Source organism: Acipenser ruthenus, chromosome 4 (genome assembly GCF_902713425.1).
Source record: "Acipenser ruthenus chromosome 4, fAciRut3.2 maternal haplotype, whole genome shotgun sequence".
Classification (NCBI taxonomy): domain Eukaryota; kingdom Metazoa; phylum Chordata; class Actinopteri; order Acipenseriformes; family Acipenseridae; genus Acipenser; species Acipenser ruthenus.
Genome location: NC_081192.1, coordinates 57,356,996 through 57,380,833, shown reverse-complemented (window position 1 = coordinate 57,380,833; position 23,838 = coordinate 57,356,996). Strand labels below are relative to the sequence as shown.

Here is a 23,838-nt window from a genome sequence, read left to right as displayed (position 1 = left end):
CACAATTTACAGAATTGAGGATACAAGTTTTTATAATCATTTGGCAAAGCAGACCCTTAAACCACGTAGTACTGTATAACAGGAATTTTTTGCGGGGAATTCATTTTGGCTTTATTGGCGGTTTTGATTAGATCGCCAATAATTCTTCCACCAATCAGAGTGTGGCATACAGCGCTGGGCAAGGGAAAGAATGTGTCAGATGTCAAAGTGAAGAATGAGAATGGCAGTGTGGTGAAGCCAATTTGCTTGAAAAAATTAAAAGCAGAACGGACATTTACATCAATGGATTTAGGAAATCTGGAATTTATGATGAAATCAGGAACTCCGAGACAGTGTAAACTGTACCTGCTGCTGTGGTACCTGTACGACTGTTCTTTTTTATGTTAAGCAGTTTTGTGGTATTTTTTTTTACAAGCGGTTAATTAAGTATGGTAACAGCCAAAATAGTTTTGTACGGTACCTGTTGTACGGTATTTAGTTCAACACGTCATTATGTGACACCAGCGTGGAACATTCGCTATAAGACACAAATACAGTATCAAAAAATCATTGATTCAAAACGAACAAGGCAGCTTGTCATGTCCTGGCAAGAAATGGACAGTTTTACTCCATTTAAAGAGATGTATCCTTGTCTTATTTAGTTGAAAGAAGGAAACATGGACAACAATAGTTTGTTCACAGCACTGCTTTCCATTTTAGGAACTTCATACCGTGTTCAGTCAACTTCTTTCTTCAAAATCTCCAGTGCTTGTGTTATTCTGCTGTCCTTAACAATTTTGAATGTCTCTCTTCTTGGGATTGTATTGTAAAATCTATGTTCCTCAGGTCGCATATATCAGATTCAACTAAAGCCATTGTTGAACAAATTAAAATCGTACAAATTCTAACTGCTCCAAATCCAGTAGGTGCCTCATCAAGCTGTGGTTACCATAGCAACGCCTTCAGAAAGGGACTTCCCGCCGTAGTGAGTTGCCATGGTAACAAGCAGCTTTGTAAGGCACTCAAGGTTTGTGCATCACGTGGCAGTGCGGTAGCACTACATTGTTCCAGCTTTCTGGTGTTGTGCTTTCGCTACTGGTGAAAGCGTGTTGAGACTTTTCAATAATGCCACTAGCGCTTCTGTGGACTTAAATGTATTTACTATGTTTTAAATGTGTTTTAATTTTCTCAATTAAATAATAAAAATATGCAAAATGTTTTTTTTAGCCATTGGGAGTTATTGGTGAGACCATGCCCCACTTTCCTCGGCTGACGACCCGCCACTGTTGCATTTATTTTATTGAACTGCTCTTTCTTGTAAAATAAACCGTGCATTTGAGACCAGAATACTTGCCTGGATTGCTTCCTTTACCTCCACATTACAATAGCAATTTAAAATTGTGTTGCAACATAATGAATACCAGTTTTAATTGTCAATTCAACATCAAGCATTACAAACATACCGACAACAGTCAGTTGTGCAGTTTTTAGTTTTTTGCAATATGCATTGTAACCAGGTAGGATACATTCATCTCCTTCTCCTGAGACAGTGACTGATTTTTTAAGAACGTCTTGCTGTTTAGTTAATTGATCAGCTTTCTTCTGGAAAAAAACGTGTTGTTTCCCAACGCAATGAGGATGCCATGCCTCAAGATGCTGACGGCTTAAGGCTTTCATGAGCCAGTACTTCACAACAAATGACACATGAGGACACGGATCATCCTCGTCACCAATGTTAGAAAAACTGAAGTTATTTGGTAATTGCCAGTTTTTTTTGTTGTTTCTTTGAGCTGCAAGTAGCATTAGACATTTTTTTGTTTTGCGTCTATTTTTCAAAATCCCAAGTAACCGCACATAAAATGTCACTTTGTACTTTATTTTTTTGGTTCATATTTAAAGCAGAAGACTGGTGATTAAACAATACATTCTTTACATAATTACTGCTAATGATTTGTATGCAAATTATATTTATATAATAAGCAGTTTTATAGTGAAACAAAATCTTAACAGTGTGCACCAGACGTCATATTTTTTTAGATTGTTTGGCGACCCATCAGAAACGTTGCCGCGATGACCCTCACTTTGGCAATGCTCTCTTTGCAAATCAAACATATTTTGTCTTTATTCTGAACACAAAAGTACTCTCCACTTTCTAGTAAATGCAGCACTCTGAATCTTTTTTCTCTTTCTTTGAAAGGGCCTGTGACAGGGTAGCGCCACGGCCCAGGCTGGTTACCGGCAGGAATTCGACCCAGAGGCAGAAAGCTGCAGTTGTAAAGCACTTTATTAAACAAAACAAAAAAACAGGAACAAACAAATTATATTAGCCTTCACTATCAAGTTACGAAACAATACAAAAATCACAGCACCGCACCCCCACCCATGTGCACTTTTCGGCAGTGGTGGAGGAAGAAAAATAACTTATTGTTCCCAAACTTTACTATGTTTATCAACATAAAACAACAAGTGTTCAGTGTACTATTTAATTCTCAGAATGTTAGCATGCATGACATAGCATAGGCCTACATGTAATAAGAAAGGTTTCTATCACCTACTTGCATTGCATTTAGCGTGCGTCTTACACCCAACACTACACTATTTTTAATCACAAGCTAAGTTTAATCACCAGTCCCTTCAAGGAAACTCAGTTTAAGTCAGTGAAGCAGTAGAACCCGAAGAGGGCCTTATCGTTTGGTAAGGCCTGCCTTGTGTTGTTAAATGTCCCGAGCCGAAGGCGAGGGCTGGCATTTAACATAATCAGATGATAAAGCCCTCTTTATGAGGGTTCTAGTGCTATTAGGAAATAGATACGTTAAAAAAAAAAAAAAAAGATATTCTGTTATTTTTTTTTCGTGATTTTATGCAGCACTCGTTGTTGCTAATGAATACAACATTTTCCTCATTGTTCTGTAAGCAATGTGGCTTCCTCAGAATTCCATCGGAGGTTTCGTAGGCCTGGCCTTCGGGCTTTATCCCATCCCTTATCTGCAGTATGTGTTAATCCTGATCATGTTTATCCCATCCCTTATCTGCAGTATGTGTTAATCCTGATCATGTTTATCCCATCCCTTATCTGCAGTATGTGTTAATCCTGATCATGTTTATCCCATCCCTTATCTGCAGTATGTGTTAATCCTGATCATGTTTATCCCATCCCTTATCTGCAGTATGTGTTAATCCTGATCATGTTTATCCCATCCCTTATCTGCAGTATGTGTTAATCCTGATCATGTTTATCCCATCCCTTATCTGCAGTATGTGTTAATCCTGATCATGTTTATCCCATCCCTTATCTGCAGTATGTGTTAATCCTGATCATGTTTATCCCATCCCTTATCTGCAGTATGTGTTAATCCTGATCGTGTTTATCCCATCCCTTATCTGCAGAATGTGTTAATCCTGATCGTGTTTATCCCATCCCTTATCTGCAGTATGTGTTAATCCTGATCGTGTTTATCCCATCCCTTATCTGCAGTATGTGTTGATCCTGATCATGTTTATCCCATCCCTTATCTGCAGTATGTGTTAATCCTGATCATGTTTATCCCATCCCTTATCTGCAGTATGTGTTAATCCTGATCATGTTTATCCCATCCCTTATCTGCAGTATGTGTTAATCCTGATCATGTTTATCCCATCCCTTATCTGCAGTATGTGTTAATCCTGATCGTGTTTATCCCATCCCTTATCTGCAGTATGTGTTAATCCTGATCGTGTTTATCCCATCCCTTATCTGCAGTATGTGTTAATCCTGATCGTGTTTATCCCATCCCTTATCTGCAGTATGTGTTGATCCTGATCATGTTTATCCCATCCCTTATCTGCAGTATGTGTTAATCCTGATCGTGTTTGATTGCAATATGCAGCCGACAACTGCTACCCGTGTACATCACCTGTATTTTACCTCAGACACGAGCAAAAGAAAAATTAGACGTGCCTGTGGGACAATCTCATTTTACACATGCGCAATGCACCAGGGGATACAGGTTTCTGAGGGGGTACTGAATTGGTTACAACACCTGTTAACTCACGATGGAACTCAGAAATGACTTAAGCTAAAACTTGCACCAATTCATAAATTTGCATAAATTCCCCTTGCCTCTGAATTAATCTAAATTTACATTTGATACATGAATTTAATATTTAATGCTAGTATTTATTATTTGGTGCTAAAATTCAACATTCAATACTTGCTTAAATTTAACATTTAATGAGTTGTCATTCATTATTTAATTTTTGTTACTTTCACCTCCCATAGGCGCTGCTTGTAAAAATTATATATATAAAAAAAAAGGCATGCAAACGGGAACATTCCTGACATGTTTTTAAAAAATTTGTACAGACAAATGATCAGAATCATGTACCGAAAGATGTAGCCCCAGGAATACCAGTGACCCACCCATGTACACACAACTAAAATATGACCGTGATAGTCACGGGGAGGTGAAACAGTCATGGTTTTAAACAACCCTCTGGTCCCAAACACGCAGCTTCAAAAGAGCACAGTTTGTTGTTGTTTTTTTATATCTCTTTTAAAATGTGCTGAAATATATTTTGGAAATAGTAGGAAGATTCAGAAGAGGAACAATTAATAAAATAATAAATACATTTATTATTTTAAAAAGAAGGATTCGTCTCACTATGATTTATTGAGTTTTAAAGTCTCGCCTTCTTCCAGGCTGACTGACTTCCCGACCCAGGAAATGACCTGTCAGGCCAGCCCGTCCAAAGACTTCCCCTGTCGCTACTTAGCGCCCTCACAGGTCGGGAGGGAGATTTATAACCAGAACTCATTATATTTCTGTCACACTATCTAAATTCCATTTTTAAGAAGTTCAAGTCAAATGGAAATGTATGTTCAAACGTATGTACAGTACGAATCTCTTCTTCCTCCTCTTCTGTTGATGTCACACTTTCCATGTCTTCCCAAAACACAGCCATATTTTCTTTGTATGTTAGGCAAGAGCAACAGTTGGCGGAGGGAGGGTATTTTTGCGCTAAATGCAATACTATAAAGTATTTTTTTTTTATCCGGGAAAGGGAACTGGCTCTTGGGTATAGACGCACTGGTGTGGCACTGTCTAAAAAAATAAAAAGCAAAGTGAAGCGACGCGAAGGCCAGGTGTGTCCTGGCCCTTTAGGGCAGTAAAAGGCATGGTGCAAACATAGGTATACAGTATAGAAATGTAGGCATTAGTGAATGGGTTAACTCTGCGTTTGCTTTCACTTTTTACTTTTTACTCCTACGCACTCACCAGCTGTGTAGTTGGCTCATCGATCTGAGTGCCTGTCATGGCGACACGTTCTGGCAAAACTGAGCTACAACAGTATTACGTTGAAAGTCTTAAATAGAGTGGGTACGTGTACCTTTTAAGCCCACCAAAATCTAAGTTGAGGCATTTTAAAGATACAGTGCCTTGCGAAAGTATTCGGCCCCCTTGAACTTTGTGACCTTTTGCCACATTTCAGGCTTCAAACATAAAGATATGAAACTGTAATTTTTTGTGAAGAATCAACAACAAGTGGGACACAATCATGAAGTGGAACGAAATTTATTGGATATTTCAAACTTTTTTAACAAATAAAAAACTGAAAAATTGGGCGTGCAAAATTATTCAGCCCCTTTACTTTCAGTGCAGCAAACTCTCTCCAGAAGTTCAGTGAGGATCTCTGAATGATCCAATGTTGACCTAAATGACTAATGATGATAAATAGAATCTACCTGTGTGTAATCAAGTCTCCGTATAAATGCACCTGCACTGTGATAGTCTCAGAGGTCCGTTTAAAGCGCAGAGAGCATCATGAAGAACAAGGAACACACCAGGCAGGTCCGAGATACTGTTGTGGAGAAGTTTAAAGCCGGATTTGGATACAAAAAGATTTCCCAAGCTTTAAACATCCCAAGGAGCACTGTGCAAGCGATAATATTGAAATGGAAGGAGTATCAGACCACTGCAAATCTACCAAGACCTGGCCGTCCCTCTAAACTTTCAGCTCATACAAGGAGAAGACTGATCAGAGATGCAGCCAAGAGGCCCATGATCACTCTGGATGAACTGCAGAGATCTACAGCTGAGGTGGGAGACTCTGTCCATAGGACAACAATCAGTCGTATACTGCACAAATCTGGCCTTTATGGAAGAGTGGCAAGAAGAAAGCCATTTCTTAAAGATATCCATAAAAAGTGTCATTTACAGTTTGCCACAAGCCACCTGGGAGACACACCAAACATGTGGAAGAAGGTGCTCTGGTCAGATGAAACCAAAATCGAACTTTTTGGCAACAATGCAAAACGTTATGTTTGGAGTAAAAGCAACACAGCTCATCACCCTGAACACACCATCCCCACTGTCAAACATGGTGGTGGCAGCATCATGGTTTGGGCCTGCTTTTCTTCAGCAGGGACAGGGAAGATGGTTAAAATTGATGGGAAGATGGATGGAGCCAAATACAGGACCATTCTGGAAGAAAACCTGATGGAGTCTGCAAAAGACCTGAGACTGGGACGGAGATTTGTCTTCCAACAAGACAATGATCCAAAACATAAAGCAAAATCTACAATGGAATGGTTCACAAATAAACATATCCAGGTGTTAGAATGGCCAAGTCAAAGTCCAGACCTGAATCCAATCGAGAATCTGTGGAAAGAACTGAAAACTGCTGTTCACAAATGCTCTCCATCCAACCTCACTGAGCTCGAGCTGTTTTGCAAGGAGGAATGGGCAATAATTTCAGTCTCTCGATGTGCAAAACTGATAGAGACATACCCCAAGCGACTTACAGCTGTAATCGCAGCAAAAGGTGGCGCTACAAAGTATTAACTTAAGGGGGCTGAATAATTTTGCACGCCCAATTTTTCAGTTTTTTATTTGTTAAAAAAGTTTGAAATATCCAATAAATTTCGTTCCACTTCATGATTGTGTCCCACTTGTTGTTGATTCTTCACAAAAAATTACAGTTTCATATCTTTATGTTTGAAGCCTGAAATGTGGCAAAAGGTCGCAAAGTTCAAGGGGGCCGAATACTTTCGCAAGGCACTGTATAATTCACTGTTTTCTGGAAGAGAGGTGATGAGAAAATGAAAGATTAATCTCTCATGTGAAGTTATATTAATCCATTTTTATATTTTCTAAATAAAAAATAGATATATTAGTGAAAATGTGAAAAGTCCCGACTGGGCTTAATGGGTACCTGATTTATTTATTTATTTATTTATTTATTTATTTATATTTATAGTTATATAGCGCCTTTGACCAAGGCGCTTTACAATTATTAGACTAAGCGGTACAATCAAGAGAAATGGCGGAAGGAAAAAGGTATGTTTATTGGGCAAGGGTGAGGAAATAAAGAGTGGTGCTACTGTGAGAACAGAGGCTAGGGCAGCGTTGGGCAAGCAAGCAGGGTCCTGACCGGGGGTTAGGGGCTAGGGCACGCAGTGGGATAGGCTAGGGTGAAAAGATATGTTTTAAGGGAGGAGCGAAAACTGCGTAGTGTAGGTGACTGTTTTATATGGAGTGGGAGTTTATTCCAATGAAGGGGAGCCAGGAGGGAGAAGGAACGGAAACGGATTGGGCACAGGGCGAGGGTGGGACCGAAAGGGACAACAGAGTTTGAGAGCGTAAGGGATGGGGGGGGAGCATAGTAAGAGATAAGTGCAGCCAGGTAGGGTGGGGCGAGACCATGGAGGGATTTATAGACTAGAGTAAGGAATTTGAATAAGCAGCGATAGTAAACAGGGAGCCAGTGTAGCTGAAGGAGAAGAAGGGAGGTATGAGAGGAGCGGGGGAGGTTGAAAATGATGCGGGCAGAGGCATTTTGAATTTGCTGTAGTAGTGTGAAGGCGTAGGAGGGAAGGCCAACGAGGAGGGAGTTGCAGTAATCGAGGCGGGAGAAGATGAGAGCATGAACCAGAAGTTTAGCGGCAGAGATTTAAGCCCATGTATGTTCCAAATAAGCCCACTACATGATTTTTGTCAATAAATCTATTTTAATTAATTAATTAATTAATTAATTAATTAATTAATTAATATGTCTAAAACATTAAAACGTCTATTGAATACATTTCCTTCACAGGAAAACAGTGTTAACATAAAAGTAATTTCAATTCATCATGCAAGCGGCCCACACCATTTCAAATGGTCATCATACAAAACACAGGTTTGCAACATCTTATAACATGTTAGTGTAGTCCAAACCAGTGAAAAAGAACAAGGTTAATCTAAAAAGTTTGATAGCCTACATTTTAAAACATAGACCCAAAATAACAGGTTCAGTAGAGTAACATTAAACTTTAATTATTCTTGGCCTACCAAGTATTCGATTCAATTTTGCCCACTTTTGTTTTGTCCGTCTTCTCTCAATTCAATCAGTCCCTTACTTCTGTTTCAGAATCATTTTGTGTTTTTCTACATCCTTCTTTGAAGGACTATACAGTTTTAAACAAACTTTAAAACTACAGTATATCACAATATGTCTAACAGTAGGCAGGCTTTGAAGTCACCTATCATTTAGACTACAGTCATTCTTTATCATTTGCACTACAGCATGTCTGCTTTTGTGGCAGCTTTTATTAGCATTGACTTGCCATTCTAGGCTACATCTTGACTTGCTCTATTTCATTGCTTTAAGCATATTTCTGTAGTGACTTTCAATCTCATGATGGTTCTTCAAGCCGAATGGTCCAGCACCCTCCAGTTCTGCCTTGCAGAGTATGAATCTTCTCTTCACATCTTCAATTTTGTCCCTTGGAGGCATAAAATATGTGTTGTCTGGCCCTTTGTTAAGAAACTTCATCACATATCTTTCTCCCTCGGGGTTGTGGACTCATTAATGGATCTTCCAATGTAGTAAGCTGCAGGTGATGTAAACATTACAGCATAGTATACATCTTTTTTGATGGTGAAGGGGGGGATCGTCATGTGATTTTGCATCTTCATTGCTGCCATCCTCAGTTGGTTCAACTGGTTTTGGCCCATCTCCTTTTTTCTGTGTTGTCGTCTTTCCTTTCTTCACCTCTTCTTTTTTTAAATTTTTTTTACCATTCTCTTCTTTTATTCTCAGCAAGCCTGGCCATGGATTGAATATTTTTAGAAACTTAAAATATGGGGCTCCCAAGTGGCGCATCCAGTAAAGGCAAGATACACAAAGGATCTCATGAAAGTGGCTGTTGAGCAGAGTATATATTGAGCAGAGTATATATATATATATATTATAGAAAGACTATAAATATCATATTTAGTGGTATAGCTTTAATAAAAAAAAAAAAAAAAAACATATGCAAAAGCCTTCACACATACTTGCCAACATTTGGAAACTGTTCAGCGGGATGCTCGTCTCCAGGGGGGAGGGAGGTTCATATGCGCCTGTGACAGGATGGCTGACGAGGTGACGTCAGGCCAGAAGCAGTAAGGAAACCAAACACGTACTGCAGGGCAAAAGACAAGGCGTGCACCGTTTATTTTTAAATGACAAAAATAAATAAAATATTTTAACAAAAACACTGCTCTCAGAGCCAAATAAAACAGGTATACAAAAACAAAATCACAAACACAAAATACCAACACACAGGTCAGGCTGGGCAGATCGCTTCACTGATCCTATGTTGATTTTTTTTAAATTATTTTCTCCTTTTTCTCCTCGCTCTCTCGCGTTCTCTCCTCTGAACACCCACTCCGAGTGCAGAGAGCTGCAGGCTTATATGAATTAACTCAGGAGATAGTCACCTTTTGCTCGAGGTTTTCTACTGCAGATGGAGCTTCCCATCCACGCTGTAAAACAATAACAAAATATACGGCTCTGCCGTCACATTTATAAAACAATAAGAAAACAACACGCTGTCATATTTATAAATAAATAAATTGTAATAATAATAATAATAATAATAATAATAATAATAATAATAATAATACAACAAAACAAATACAAAATAATAAATTGCACAGGGGTGGATGGGTACCCTGTTCTAAAAATAAATAATACATTTATGGCAGGGCTTTGCCTCGCCCCCTTTTCATGTGCAGGGCTTCTCGTCCTGCCACAGCATCATACACATGGGAGGAGTCATACGCAAAAAACACTCATTATCATATAATAGACTTATCCCGCTAACTCAATACGACCATCATGACAGTAAAAATAGACATAATTAAGCATTTCTTACCTTTGTATAAGTTAGTGTCAGCTGCACGAAGAGCACAGTGTGTGGTTTTCACTAACTTTACTGTGCAGAATAAATGATTTTTTTTTTATATGGGTAAATATCGGTTTGCAGCGGTGAACCGGGATAAAAATAATAATTGGGCATTCCAAACTGGGGAGAAAATCGGGGTAAAAACCATTGGCGACGACTAAATAAAAAATAAAAAAAAACTTAAAATATGGCTTGTTTTTGTTTTGTTTTTTGTATAAAATGCAAAGGAAAAAAATGGAAAGCAAAATGCAGCTTATGGCTTACCTTTTCTGTATTCAAATTTACTACCAATTAATACTGCTTCTTATCGTCTTTAACATAGAAATTGCTTCACATTTTTTCTCTTCTGTCTCACTTGGTATTATGGTATCTATATAACGTGACTTTTTTTTTTTTTGTGCCTGAAATATAATTTCTCTGTTTCATTGGTGTCTGGTTCTGTCTTTCTTTCATCACTTTCTTCTGTGTGTAATTATTGCATAACCAAACAGAGTTTGCTTAAATATGTGGACATTACTTACTTTGAAATTTATTGTGTGCCAAGACAAGTTTGTGGTTTTAAAATTCTAATATAGCCTAAATACATTATTTTGTAATTACTTTTCATAGACACAAGTAACTTTTACTTGCTCTTTAAATCTCGCCTAAAATCATAAAAATATGAACAAAGTTATACACTTATTTTGAATTTTGGGTCCCTATAAGGTACATATTTAGGCCCAGGATATGCAGAATTTAGACCCCTGCAAAACCCTAAAATTTGTTTTCGGTGGGGGGCGTTGCCACTTGCACCAGCGCTGGGGGAGGACTCCCTTACACCCCTGCCTTCTACTTGGGATTTCTAACCTCCTACTTTAAATAAAAAATGAAAAGACTGCATACAGGACCTCATTCACTACAGCGGGAAATGACCAGAATTACCGCTGGCAGGGGGAAGCCACACCGCGCGCAAAAATGAACCAGTGGTAGTTCTATTCACTAAGCTAATTATATGCACAAATAATGCAAGCTAAATGATTAATTAGCAAGTTGTCACATGACATGGAATTATGCACAAGGTTACACACACTTTTATTATGGTATATAAGGATGCTCGAAAGAAAAGGCAAGTACGGTTCTAAGCAGGGTTGTAAAAGTCACCAAAATTGGGACTCAAGTTTATTCACGGGGTTAAGACTCGAGTCGAGTCACTAATCTGGCTCGAATCAGTTCGAGTCATTAGTTCTGACTAGTGCTTAGTTTGTAAAGAAAGAAGATCAATGACAATAATACCATCCTTAAGAACCGCACATTCAAAATCATAACACGTTTATTTGAAATATTGAGTATTGTACGTACTAGTGTTAGATATTTACATTCATGTATTCTACATCATATACAAAGTATTAGTGCGTGCAGAAAAATTAATTAAAGGCACCCGCAGGACAAATAAATAAATTTAAAAAAAGCCTGTATACATGTTTTGTTATGGTTTTGCATTTAAATGGTTTAAAAAACAAAGGACGACATTGATTAAAAAAAAAAAAAGAAATACGCACCTGTGGCAACGTGCCCCGCCCCTGTGTGCATTTGTGTGTTATATGTTGTATGTTGCGTGTGTTAATGTTGGAGTATAGAGATGGCTGCACGGGATATAAATGGGTGTTTGCAGCACGAGTTATTTAAGATGTAGAATTGTATTTAGGTACGAGGGTGGCACATCACTTCACGTGCATTTAAAGTATTTAATATGTGAGCACGAGGTTGCACCTAATTAATTCACGTGCTGGGATTCAAGTGAATAATTAATTAGTAATTGAATCCCGGCTTAACAGTGTATATTTAGATGCACGTTTTACTCACTCGGGGTTGTGTGTTCAGGGCGAAAGAACGGGAGAGAGTAAAAGTAAGCAATTGCTATGTGGTGCTGGAGGACCAGCACGGTACGTGTTTGTTTAGTGTTCGTCCCTGTTTGTTAGTGTCTGTTCGTTTTGTTTGTCTGTTTATTTTGGCCGCAAGTGCCGTGTCCTGTGTTTTGTTCAAACCTTTTATTTTACAATAAACTGGCGCAAGCAAGCGTCTTCATCATTTCACCTCATCTGTCCTGTCTCTGTGTATTCATTTCCTGGTTCTGACGTCACCACTCAGCCAGCCGTGTGACATATGGTGTCCTGCGTGGGATAACGGCGCCTCCAAGCGTCAGACCAGGAGAGATGTTTTTGTGAAAAAAAAAAAATTAATAATTATTCTTTCCCCTTTTGAAAAAAAAAAAAAAGGGGAAATGGAAGGCTGGAGAGAACCTGGAGGACCTCCTCGGGGGCCTCGAGGACCAAGGCTGGTGCCTTGCCTGTGGGGTCTATGGACACACAGTGAAGATCTGCCCCTTCCAAGAGGAGGAGGAGGAGGAAACAGGCCAGGTAGGGAGGAGGAGTAAGAAGAGAAGGGGGAAAGGAAAGCTGCAGCAGCAACAACAGCAACCGCAGCAACAGCAGGTGTGGAGAGAGGTCCCGGAGCATCCACTCCCAGGAGGGAGGAGACAGAGCCTTTCCCATCCTCTGAGGAGATGCTGGACTGGGTGTCGGACCCAGAGTGGAACTGGGAGGACATCCCAAAGGTTGTTGACCTGCTGTGGGCCAGAGATGGGGAACATTGGGAACACTGGGAACAACACTACTACCCAGTGCCCTTTGTGAACCCGGCACCCGTGGTAATCAACTACTTGGCTGCCGATATGGGACTTCCCCAGCAGGTTGACTTCCAAGTAGGAGGAGCCACACCTACCTGCACCCTCACTGGGCTCGAGGGAAAATGCCTGCTGTCCCCATCTCCACCAGCAGAGGGAAAATGCCTGCTGTCCCCATCTCAACCAGCAGAAGAAGAATGCCTGCTGGTTTCCCCATCACAACCAGCAGAGGAAGAATGCCTGCTGGTTTCCCCTTCCGAGACAGAGCCGCACCAGTCCCCTGCAATAGGGGGAGAGCTGCACCAGTCCCCTGCAATAGGGGGAGCGCCGCACCAGTCCCCTGCAATAGGGGGAGACTACACGCTGCTCCCACCTTCGTCGCCAGGAGACTACACGCTGCTCCCACCTTCACCGGCAGGAGCAGAGCAGCCGGAGCTGCCTCTACCTCCTCCACCGCCAGGAGCAGAGCAGCAGGAGCTGCCTCTACCTCCGCCATTTCCACCAGCAGAGGGTGAATGCCTACTGGGTCGACTTCCACCAGCAGAGGGTCAATGCCTGCTGGGTCCACTGCCACCAGCAGAGGGTAAATGCCTGCTGGTATCACTTCCCCGACCGCCATCTTCACCCCCAAGAGGAGAGGAGCAGGAGTTATCTCTGCCTCCATCACCACCAGGGGAAGAGGTGCAGGAGCTGCCTCTCCCTTCACAAGAAAAAGTACCAGGACTTGATGCTGGCATTCCTCAGCAATCACTGCATAGTCTGCTGAGGGGAGCACAGCGGAAAACAGCCCGGCCGCAGCGGCTACGAAGAGGGCTAGCACCGCCGCAGCCACTGCCACAGTGGCCAACCACAGCACCACGACTGGTCTTGACTCCGGCACCGCCCAAGGATGCCAGCCTCGCTTCGCCCAAGGATGCCAGCCTCGCGTCACCCAAGGATGCCAGCCTCGCTTCGCCCAAGGATGCCAGCCTCGCTTCGCCCAAGGATGCCAGCCTCGCTTCGCCCAAGGATGCCAGCCTCGCTTCGCCCAAGGATGCCAGCCTCGCTTCGCCCAAGGATGCCAGCCTCGCTTCGCCCAAGGATGCCTGGATGCTTGCCTTGCATAGCCTGGGGCTGCCTGTTGCTCCGCATCGCCTGGGGCTGCCTGTTGCACCGCATCGCAGCAGGAAGTACTGTGGCCGGAACCCCACCAAGGGGAGCTGCCGGCCACGAAGAAGGGGGAGGAGGTCTGGAGACCACCAACCCCAGCAGCAGTTTCGCTGCCGGAGATCGTGGGGGAGGTCAGGAGACCTGCTCCCACTGCATCACTTTTGCTGCCGGAAGTACTGTGGCCGGAGCCCCACCAAGGGGAGCTGCCGGCTTTGAAGAAGGGGGAGGAGGTCCGGAGACCACCAACCCCAGCAGCAGTTTCGCTGCCGGAGATCATGGGGGAGGTCAGGAGACCTGCTCCCACTGCAGCACGTGCGCTGCAGGAAGTACTGTGGCCGGAGCCCCACAAAAGGGAGCTGCCGGCTACGAAGAAGGGGGGAGGTCAGGAGACCACCCCCCAAGCAGCCTTTCCGCTGCCAGGACTGCCCCGGCTGAAGGAGTCAGTCTGGGAGCTGTCAGCACGTCTGCTGACAGCATTGCCAGGAGCAACCTGGCTACTGGCAACATTGCCGCCCATGAACCCCTTGAAGTCCCTGTTCTTGGCCCAGGACTTTGAGCAAAACTTTGGGGATTTTAAGGGGGGAGGTGGCCATTGAGGCCATGTGTGCTGCGCACAAGGGGGGGGGGGGTATATGTGGCAATGTGCCCCGCCCCTGTGTGCATTTGTGTGTTATATGTTGTATGTTGCGTGTGTTAATGTTGGTGTATAGAGATGGCTGCACGGGATATAAATGGGTGTGTGCAGCACAAGTTATTTAAGATGTAGAATTGTATTTAGGCACGAGGATGGCACATCACTTCACGTGCATTTAAAGTATTTAATATGTGAGCACGAGGTTGCACATAATTAATTCACGTGCTAGGGTTCAAGTGAATAATTAATTAGTAATTGAATCCTGGCTTAACAGTATATATAGATGCACGTTTTACTCACTCTGGGTTGTGTGTTCAGGGCGAAAGAACGGGAGAGAGTGAGGAGAAAGTAAAAAGTAAGCAATTGCTACGTGGTGCTGGAGGACCAGCACGGTACGTGTTTGTTTAGTGTTCGTCCCTGTTTGTTAGTGTCTGTTCGTTTTGTTTGTCTGTTTATTTTGGCTAAAGTGCCGTGTCCGGTGTTTTGTTGAAACCTTTTTATTTATAATAAACCGGCACAAGCAAGCGTCTTCATCATTTCATTTCATCTGTCCTTTGTGTTATTCATTTCCTGGATCTGACAGCACCACTTAGCCAGCCGTGTGACAGCACCCCAACATGAACATTGGTTTGACCCACGGTCTGCACTATTACACTATGTAACACAATTTTTGTTCCTGGGTAGTAAGTGTTATTTCCTAATTGCTTATGCCTCAAAAGTATAGAAAATGGCTATTATTCCCCACAAACTTTGCTTTTGTGACCAGGACAGTGATATTTTGAAATGTACCTATTTCCAATGAGAAAACGGGCGAATTTGTGTCTTTTCGTTCACATAAAGTCAGAAAAAAACAACATATGAATCCAAATTAACATGTATTTATACTAAAGTAATACAAAAATCATGTTCTCGTTATACTGTCCTTCATTGACAGCTCATCCAGGAGCCTCAAAGCCGTGCTGCTCCATAATGGTAACAAGTACCCGTCTCTTCCCCTGGCTCACTCGGTGCACCTCAAAGAGGATTACAACAGCATCAAGACCTTGCTGGACGCCTTGAAGTATGATGAGTACGGCTGGGACCCCCGGAAGGTGCTGATGCCACCACTGCACATCAACTTGGGCCTTATGAAACAATTTGTCAGAGCTCTAGATAAGGAGTCGGCAGCCTTCAAGTACCTTCAAGACTTCTTCCCTAAGCTGTCTGAGGCAAAGGTCAAAGCTGGTATCTTCGTCGGACCACAGATAAAGAAGATCCTGGAGTGCAATGAATTCCCCAAGAAGCTAACTAGTAAGGAGAAAGCGGCTTGGAACAGCTTTGTCGCAGTGGTTCGGGGCTTCCTGGGCAATCACAGGGCCGAAAACTATGTGGAGCTGGTTGAGACTCTGGTGAAGAACTATGGCACAATGGGCTGTAGGATGTCCCTCAAAGTCCATATCCTTGATGCTCATCTTGATAAATTCAAGGAGAACATGGGAGCGTACTCGGAGGAGCAAGGCGAGCGCTTCCACCAGGATATACTGGACTTTGAACGCCGCTACCAAGGACAGTATAACGAGAACATGATGGGAGACTACATTTGGGGGCTGATTCGTGAAAGTGATTTACAGTATAATCGTAAATCTCGAAAAACTACTCACTTCTAAATCTTTTGTAGTCATTTTTGTATTACTTTAGTATAAATACATGTTAATTTGGATTCATATGTTGTTTTTTTCTGACTTTATGTGAACGAAAAGACACAAATTCGCGCGTTTTCTCATTGGAAATAGGTACATTTCTAAATATCACTGTCCTGGTCACAAAAGCAAAGTTTGTTGGGAATAATAGCCATTTTCTATACTTTTGAGGCATAAGCAATTAGGAAATAACACTTACTACCCAGGAACCAAAAGAAATTGTTACACGGTGTTATCAGTGATGTGTATGCAACAGAAGCCACTGGTAGATTACAAAAACGATTAATTAAACTTAGGCTAGGTAGTTGTTATCTTAGTATGTTTTTATTCTCTCTTAAATTATATTCATTAAAAAAGGCAAGAGAGAACCAGATCGCTATTATTATTATTTTTTTATTATTTTGGTTTAATATAATATAGCAGGCTAATGTTCCTATTGAAGTAGGCTACAATTTTTTTTTTCATTAAAAAGTTGTCATTGTTCTTTGTTGAAATTATTGTTCAGCTTTCATATTTTGTTCTGTACTACTCATTTAATCAAACCAAGTAGTGTAAGAAGTTGCTTGTATCGTTCATGACGTTTTTCAAATCAAGTAAGCTTATTTGTGTATAAAAAACGACAATAGATTTGCAGCCAGTGTCATCTTAATTAAAGACACTCAAGCTGAAATTGTAATTTAAAGTAGGCTACAAACGTGGCAGCGGACTGTCTCTCTTTAGCGTGTGCAAGAACTTGCAGAGTTAATGCAACTGTGTTGAGATTTTAAAATGAAAGCATTTTATGAGATTTTTAACTAGAGGCACCGGAATATGACTCTGCATCCAGAGGTTCCGGGGCTCTGCCCCGGCGTAGTACGCTCAAAACACTCACGCAAAAAAACACTATGGGGAGTGTTTTCAACATATGTTCAAAACTATGGAAGGCCATCTGGGTCAAAAACGTGTGCTGTTAGTACACGTTTCAAATAAATTACTACGTGTAATACTGTGATACACTACGTGTTCTATTTTGTTAACTACACATACTGTTTTTACTACACGTACAAATTGGGACCAATCAGTTCTTTAGAAATGAAGTACGAGTCAGTGAATTTAAAGAAAATTGTACGTGTACTAAATGATCCATTGAAAAGTCGCATCACATTTTCCATGCTCTTCCAAAAGTGATCAGGGAATCTGAGCGTTTGAATATTTTTAAAAACCTTCTCAAAACCATACTTTTTTAAACTTGCCTTTCCAATTTTGTAACTTCTGTTTGTACAATGTTTTTTTTTTTATATGCCTTTACTTTTCCTGTATTATGTTTTTTTTTATTTCTGTCATCATAAAACTTCCAATAATCGGCGGGTCTTTTTTAAATGGCGAGTTATAAATAATAATACAATGCGCGTGTCACAAAGACGGCCGGAGTGGGTGGCGTCAGACCAGAAGCAGGAAATAAACAGACAGAGAGGTGTGGTTTGGTGAAGCTGAGCGAATGCTTTCGCTCAGCATTTAATAAACAGAACAGAAAATGAAAGGTTTGAACAGACAAAACACAGGGCACGGCACTTGAGGCCAAAATAAATAGACGAACAAAACGGACTAGACAGACAAACAAACACGGTGAGCAGATACTGTAACTATTCACTTTTATAATTCACAATTACCTCTGTCTCCAATCCCGTTCTCCACTCACCGAACACCCAACGCCGAGTGAAAGAAATGTGCATCTATATATACTGTTGTGCTGGGATTCAATTACTAATTAATTATTCACTTGAATCCCAGCACGTGAATTAATTCTGTGCAACCCCGTGCTCACATACTATACTTTAAATGCACGTGCAGTGATGTGCAATCCCGTGCCTAAATACAAATCTACATTTTTAAATACACGTGAAACACAGACCCGTTTATATCCCGTGTACCAATGACTATACACCAACATTAACACACGCACGCAACATACAACACATAATATGCACACAGGGGCGGGGCACATTGCCACAGCGCGTCATACTGGATGTGGTCTTTTTTGTGGATTTTATTATTTTTATTATTATTATTAACAGTGGTAGATGCAATTCAGTTCAGTGCAAATTCGTTCTTCTGCTTGTTCATTTTCTACCATTTTGTATATCCTTGTTTACTTTCACTTATACTTTGGGGTGTACAATACAGCACTGCATTGTTATGAAATAAAACTGTTACTTAATACCCACTGACACAACCTTTTCACAATGTTGTTGGAATGTTGCAATTTAGTTATGTTAATGCTATGTGGTTGTATCATGTTAGTGGCTTCTCTGTGATTGCATCTGAAATATTTGAAGATGTTAGTGATGTTACATAATAAACGCTGGGTCTCAATAGTTGGCGGGGCTTCTGGCAAATATTGTAAAGCAACGCCCCCGGCGCTATACAAAATATTATTATTATTATTATTATTATTATTATTATTATTATTATTATTATTATTATTATTATTATTAATAATAATAATAATAATAATAATAATAATAATAATAATAATAATAGATTGAGATGACCCTTACTATTTTTGACAGTAAAGCAGGAGACAGAGATAACAATTATCAACAAATGTGTACTTGATAATAAACAAGGGCCTGTATACATCAAGCGTTTTCCGCAAATTCGGTGTTAGCATTATTTTTTCTGAAGGCTACAAATGTCCACATAAGACATTAAATATTTCAATAACGATTTGCTCATACACATCATCTATAAAATAAACCACATGCGCCGTGACTTACTGTATTTTAACTTTCGTTTGTATTTTATTCCATGTAGAAAAAGTGTCGGAAACAGTGAATTTCCGTAAAACGCTTGATGAATATAGGCCACATTTTCTTATTTTGAATTGATGTCTTCTTGTCTAAATGATACACCAAAGGTTATTGGCTACTGTGCCAATTACATTCTGAATAAGAAGCGATTACAAGCGAATACGTAGTCATAACAAGCCACTAATGTAAAAAGACTAGACACCAACGTAGGAAATACGTAGCTTGTGTCATTTTTTTAGAACACGTACCAGTTAAAATTGGTACATGTAGTCATTTCTGTTGTAAAAATAAAATCTATAGTGGGTTTTGAAAATACCAGTAGAATATCTGAAGGGGAGACAGGTTGAAATTAAAGATTAATATAATCTTTATCATATACCCCAAAATACTTTTTTTAGCTTTCTCAAAGCTACACCTCAGGGGTGGGAGAGTTCTGTCTATAGACAGTTTTCCATCTTAAAAATATTTTGGGAACTGTGAAAAATCAGTGTGTGTTTGGAATGTGTACTGTAGCAATGGCGGGCGTTGACGAGCCGAGAGCTGATTCCGTAAGCATAAACGAAAAGTTGTTTTCAGCTTCTTGCAATTTACCGTGAAAAATATGCATTTTATTTTTCTTACAACATTTTACACTGTGAAATCATACTTTTATTAGAGCTGTGCATTTGGGTACTATGGCAAAAGGGTCAAACAAATACCGACTTCATGATTGGTGTTCGAGTTATACTTATACTAGTCTGGTCATTGGCCTAGCGAATCAGTGGCATATATGATGTTACAATTTACTAATAATTTGAAGGTATCTGTGGTTTTAAAACTTCATAATTATTTCTACAAAATATTAGAAATGTTAAGAAAAATACAAAAACTTTGTCATTTAAGGTTTCCCTTCCATGTATACGATTTATTGATTTGAAGGGAGCAAAATATGGAAATTGCACGTTCCTTTTCAATAGTATATAGTAATACCTTTTAAAAGGTTTACAAAACTTGAAAATGTCGACGAATTTGCCACTCAAGGTCATTTTAAAAAAAAATCTGTTTTTGTCTGCTTGTTACGTTTTTTTGCAGCCAGCATATTTATAGAACATTGATACATTTTTTAAAGATTGTTTCAATAGCAACTTGAGTTTCAATGATTGAATGCCGTTTGACCTTTGACGTAGCGCAAATACTTGCAAGGTTAGCTCAAAGATATTCTATTTAATATAATAGAAATAAATAGAATATCTTTGGTTAGCTGTATCTGAGAAAATGTAGTATGTAGATATGAATCTGAAAATGCAGTGTAAGATTCTATTAACTATGTTTTTTTTTTGTTTGTTTTTTCTTCCCAGGCATTGGATCAAGACAGAACTGCACTACAGAAGGTGAAGAAGTCGGTTAAAGCAATATTCAATTCAGGGCAAGGTAAATACTGTACAATGCTTAATCGGGATAATATTTATCACACATGCTGCCTTCAGTGTCACTGTTCTTTCAACTGAATTTGTTTTATCAGTTGCTCCAAGGTTAGGAAAGCAATAACTAGGCTTGCTACTATTTGATTTTAATTTTTTTGCCAAATCGACGATTAATATCGACGTTTATTTTAGAAAGAATTTACCGTTTTTCGATCTTTATTTTTCAATTTAAACAGAGAATGTGTGAAATCGACCGTTATGCTTTAACCCCCCCCCCCAAAAAACAGACTTTTTATGCCATTGAAAAGCGTCCAATTTAGTGAAATCCTATTATCATATTCAACATGCAACAAAACCATGGTTACCAACATTCTAATTGAAATAAGGTTTGGTTACAGCGGAGCTATAACTTGTAAACATAAAGATCCTACACAAATTTAAAAAATGGTCTCAAATAAACCGTGGAAAACGCAGCATATAAAAGTGTATTACACAGGCTTTTATAGCATACATTTACGATTAAAAATATGCACAGAACAAAACATTAGATAGTTGAATAGAACTAACTTCCACTTATTGTTCTGAGCTCCACCCCTCTCCTGCTTCAGCACAACTCGACTCGGCCAGGGTATAGTGCACAATATTCGTTAAGTGTTTTTCTCTTGCGCCCCATTTTCAAATCAAACTAGTAACTGTCACTGTATACTTAAAGCAAAAGCTTACGTACACCTTACCGGCTAATTTCAAAGTAGGCGCTTTAAATGACAGGCGCTGTAGCTGGCAAATGAAAGTGCACAGTTGGTGCAGGTCTTGATGATTGACAGTCATTTAAACAAATGAGAGCATTCTAGCACTGCTTCAGGCAACAGGCTCTGTCAGAACAGGATGAAACTACAGTACTAACGGACCACTGAGATGACTGACAGCGACCCCCAGTCATTCAGAGTGGAACGGAGACTGGACAGACAGCAAGTATAAAAACTACACAAACTAGAGATAGGATTTCTAAATTATTATTTTTGGTAAGAAAATAAAAAATAGCGAGTGGTTTTACTGACGTTTATCCTATATAAATGTATTTCAGTTGAACTCATATTTTTGGGGAATTCGACTTTTAACGAGCTTTACCGATTTAATATCGGAAAGTAGCAAGCCCAGCAATAACACATTGTGTGTTCCGTACGCCTGGGTTGTTGTCAGCCTAGGCCTGCAGATTTAGGACCTTATTTGAACACCCACCAATGTATTACTGCACTTATAAAATTGCATCTCCACCCCTGCGCAGGTTGCAGTATCTGACAATTTTGCATGCAGAATCATCATGCTTAATGAATAAAACGACTATGTATTGAATGGATATTAAGTAAAGTTAATCTTAATGGATTTAATTGTTTTTACTTTTCATATTGTCTTAAATAAGTGTTTAATTATGCTTAGTGCACCCTGTTTACTGTGTATATTTGTGCATTGGTACCACTTCACTGAAAGTATTCTCAAAAAAAAAAAAAAACGTGTAATCCCATTTTAGTTTACAACTTAATGCCAATAAGTGAAAAGCTAAACAAGACACACCTAGTGCACAGGCCAGGTTCATATTTTTCCTTTTTACTTTATTATCCACTGCTGGGAATGTTCCCTTGCATACATACTGCTCTTTTTATAAGTTTTACTACTGTCTGTAGACAGCTTATCCAATTGTGATAAAACTTAGTTACAACATTTTTTACCATAAGTTTATTAAGAGTAGTTGAATCTCAGGATATATGGAGGAGCCTGTCCATCAACCCCTCCACAAATATTTATACAGCACTTTTTACACATACTGTAAGTGCTGAACGGTGGAAGTAGGACATGGTGAATTTTCATGATACAGCAGTCTCCACGTATAAGAACACCTCCTAACAGACATTTTTCCCATTGTAAATTTTCCGGCTAAAGGAACAGGAATTTCGCTTAAAAGAACACCTTCTTGGCACCGATAGCTATTCATTCACAACGGATACAGTACTGTTTCGTAACCTGATAACTCATCGTCATCAAACTTAAAATGATTTTTTCAGTCTTTTCAATAACGACTTGTCATCGCGAGAGTGTCTTGAGGCACACTGATTGGTTTATTAAATCCTTCCAGAACCGCCGTCATATCATTGACTCATTTTGTATTCTGATTTCCACGAGTGCAGCTCATCGCTACACAATGGCATGTAAACAAACGGCGAAATGCACCGCTGTTTCTCTTGCTACAAAAAGTTGGAAATTGTTCAAGCTGTTGAAAAAAACCTGAATCAGACAGAAGTCGCCAAGCAATTTGGTGTTTCCCGCCTTTTTACATATCCGCCCTTACTCGGGTCCCATTGCAGTCGGATATGTTTCGTATTACTGTACTTTATTACATTCATAGGTTTTAATTCATCTTTTTCATTAGTGTAATGAGTGTCTTAATAAAGATTTTTAACCGCGTACATGCTTGTTTGTTTTGATTACTGTACTGGTGATTGGGGGACATTTTGAATGTCAGGTTATTGTGTGGGAGTTTATACTGTACATCGCACAAACACGCCCGTTCTAAGTGGTGGCAACTGTAGTCAATATTAATGTCTTAATATATATATATATATATATATATATATATATATATATATATATATATATATATATATATATTATTTATTATTATTATTTATTTCTTAGCAGACGCCCTTATCCAGGGCGACTTACAATCGTAAGCAAATACATTTCAAGTGTTACAATACAAGTAATACAATAAGAGCAAGAAATACAATAACTTTTGTTCAAGCAAAGTACAAGTGTGACAAACCAAAATTCAATAATACAGCAGATAATAGTGATAGTTACTGCTCCCACCTTCGTCGCCAGTAGGCTACATGCTGCCTCTGCCTCCGCCACCTCCACCGCCATGAGCAGAGCAGCAGGAGCTGCCTCTGCCTCCACCATCTCCACCGGCAGGAGCAGAGCAGCAGGAGCTGCCTCTATCTCCGCCACCACCAGGAGCAGAGCAGCAGGAGCTGCCTCTGCCTGGGGCTGCCTGCTGCTCCGCTTCGCCTGGGGCTGCCTGCTGCTCCGCTTCGCCTGGGGTCGCTGCCAGCTCTGCATCGCCTGGGGTCGCTGCCAGCTCTGCATCGCCTGGGGTCGCTGCCAGCCCTGCATGGCAGCAGGAAGTACTGTGGTCGGAACCCCAGCAAGGGGAGCTGCCGGCCACGAAGAAGGGGGGGGAGGTCCGGACACCACCAACCCCAGCAGCCTTTCCGCTGCCAGGGGTACAGCGGGACGAGAAACTTGCCCCGCTGTCAGCACGTCTGCTGACAGCATTGCCAGTGGCAGCCTGGCTACTGG

General features: G+C 40.3%; 1 protein-coding gene across 4 annotated transcripts in view; it reads left to right on the top strand.

The window, feature by feature from the left end:
• LOC117400265 (arf-GAP with SH3 domain, ANK repeat and PH domain-containing protein 1-like) overlaps positions 1 to 23,838 on the top strand; it is a 311,371-nt gene that overhangs the window by 67,259 nt on the left and 220,274 nt on the right. For all 4 annotated transcript variants that reach the window (XM_059022596.1, XM_059022595.1, XM_059022593.1 and 1 more), the window contains one exon: positions 20,419 to 20,491. In XM_059022596.1, coding sequence (XP_058878579.1) covers positions 20,419 to 20,491 — 73 coding nt within the window. The remainder of the gene's footprint in view (positions 1 to 20,418; positions 20,492 to 23,838) is intronic.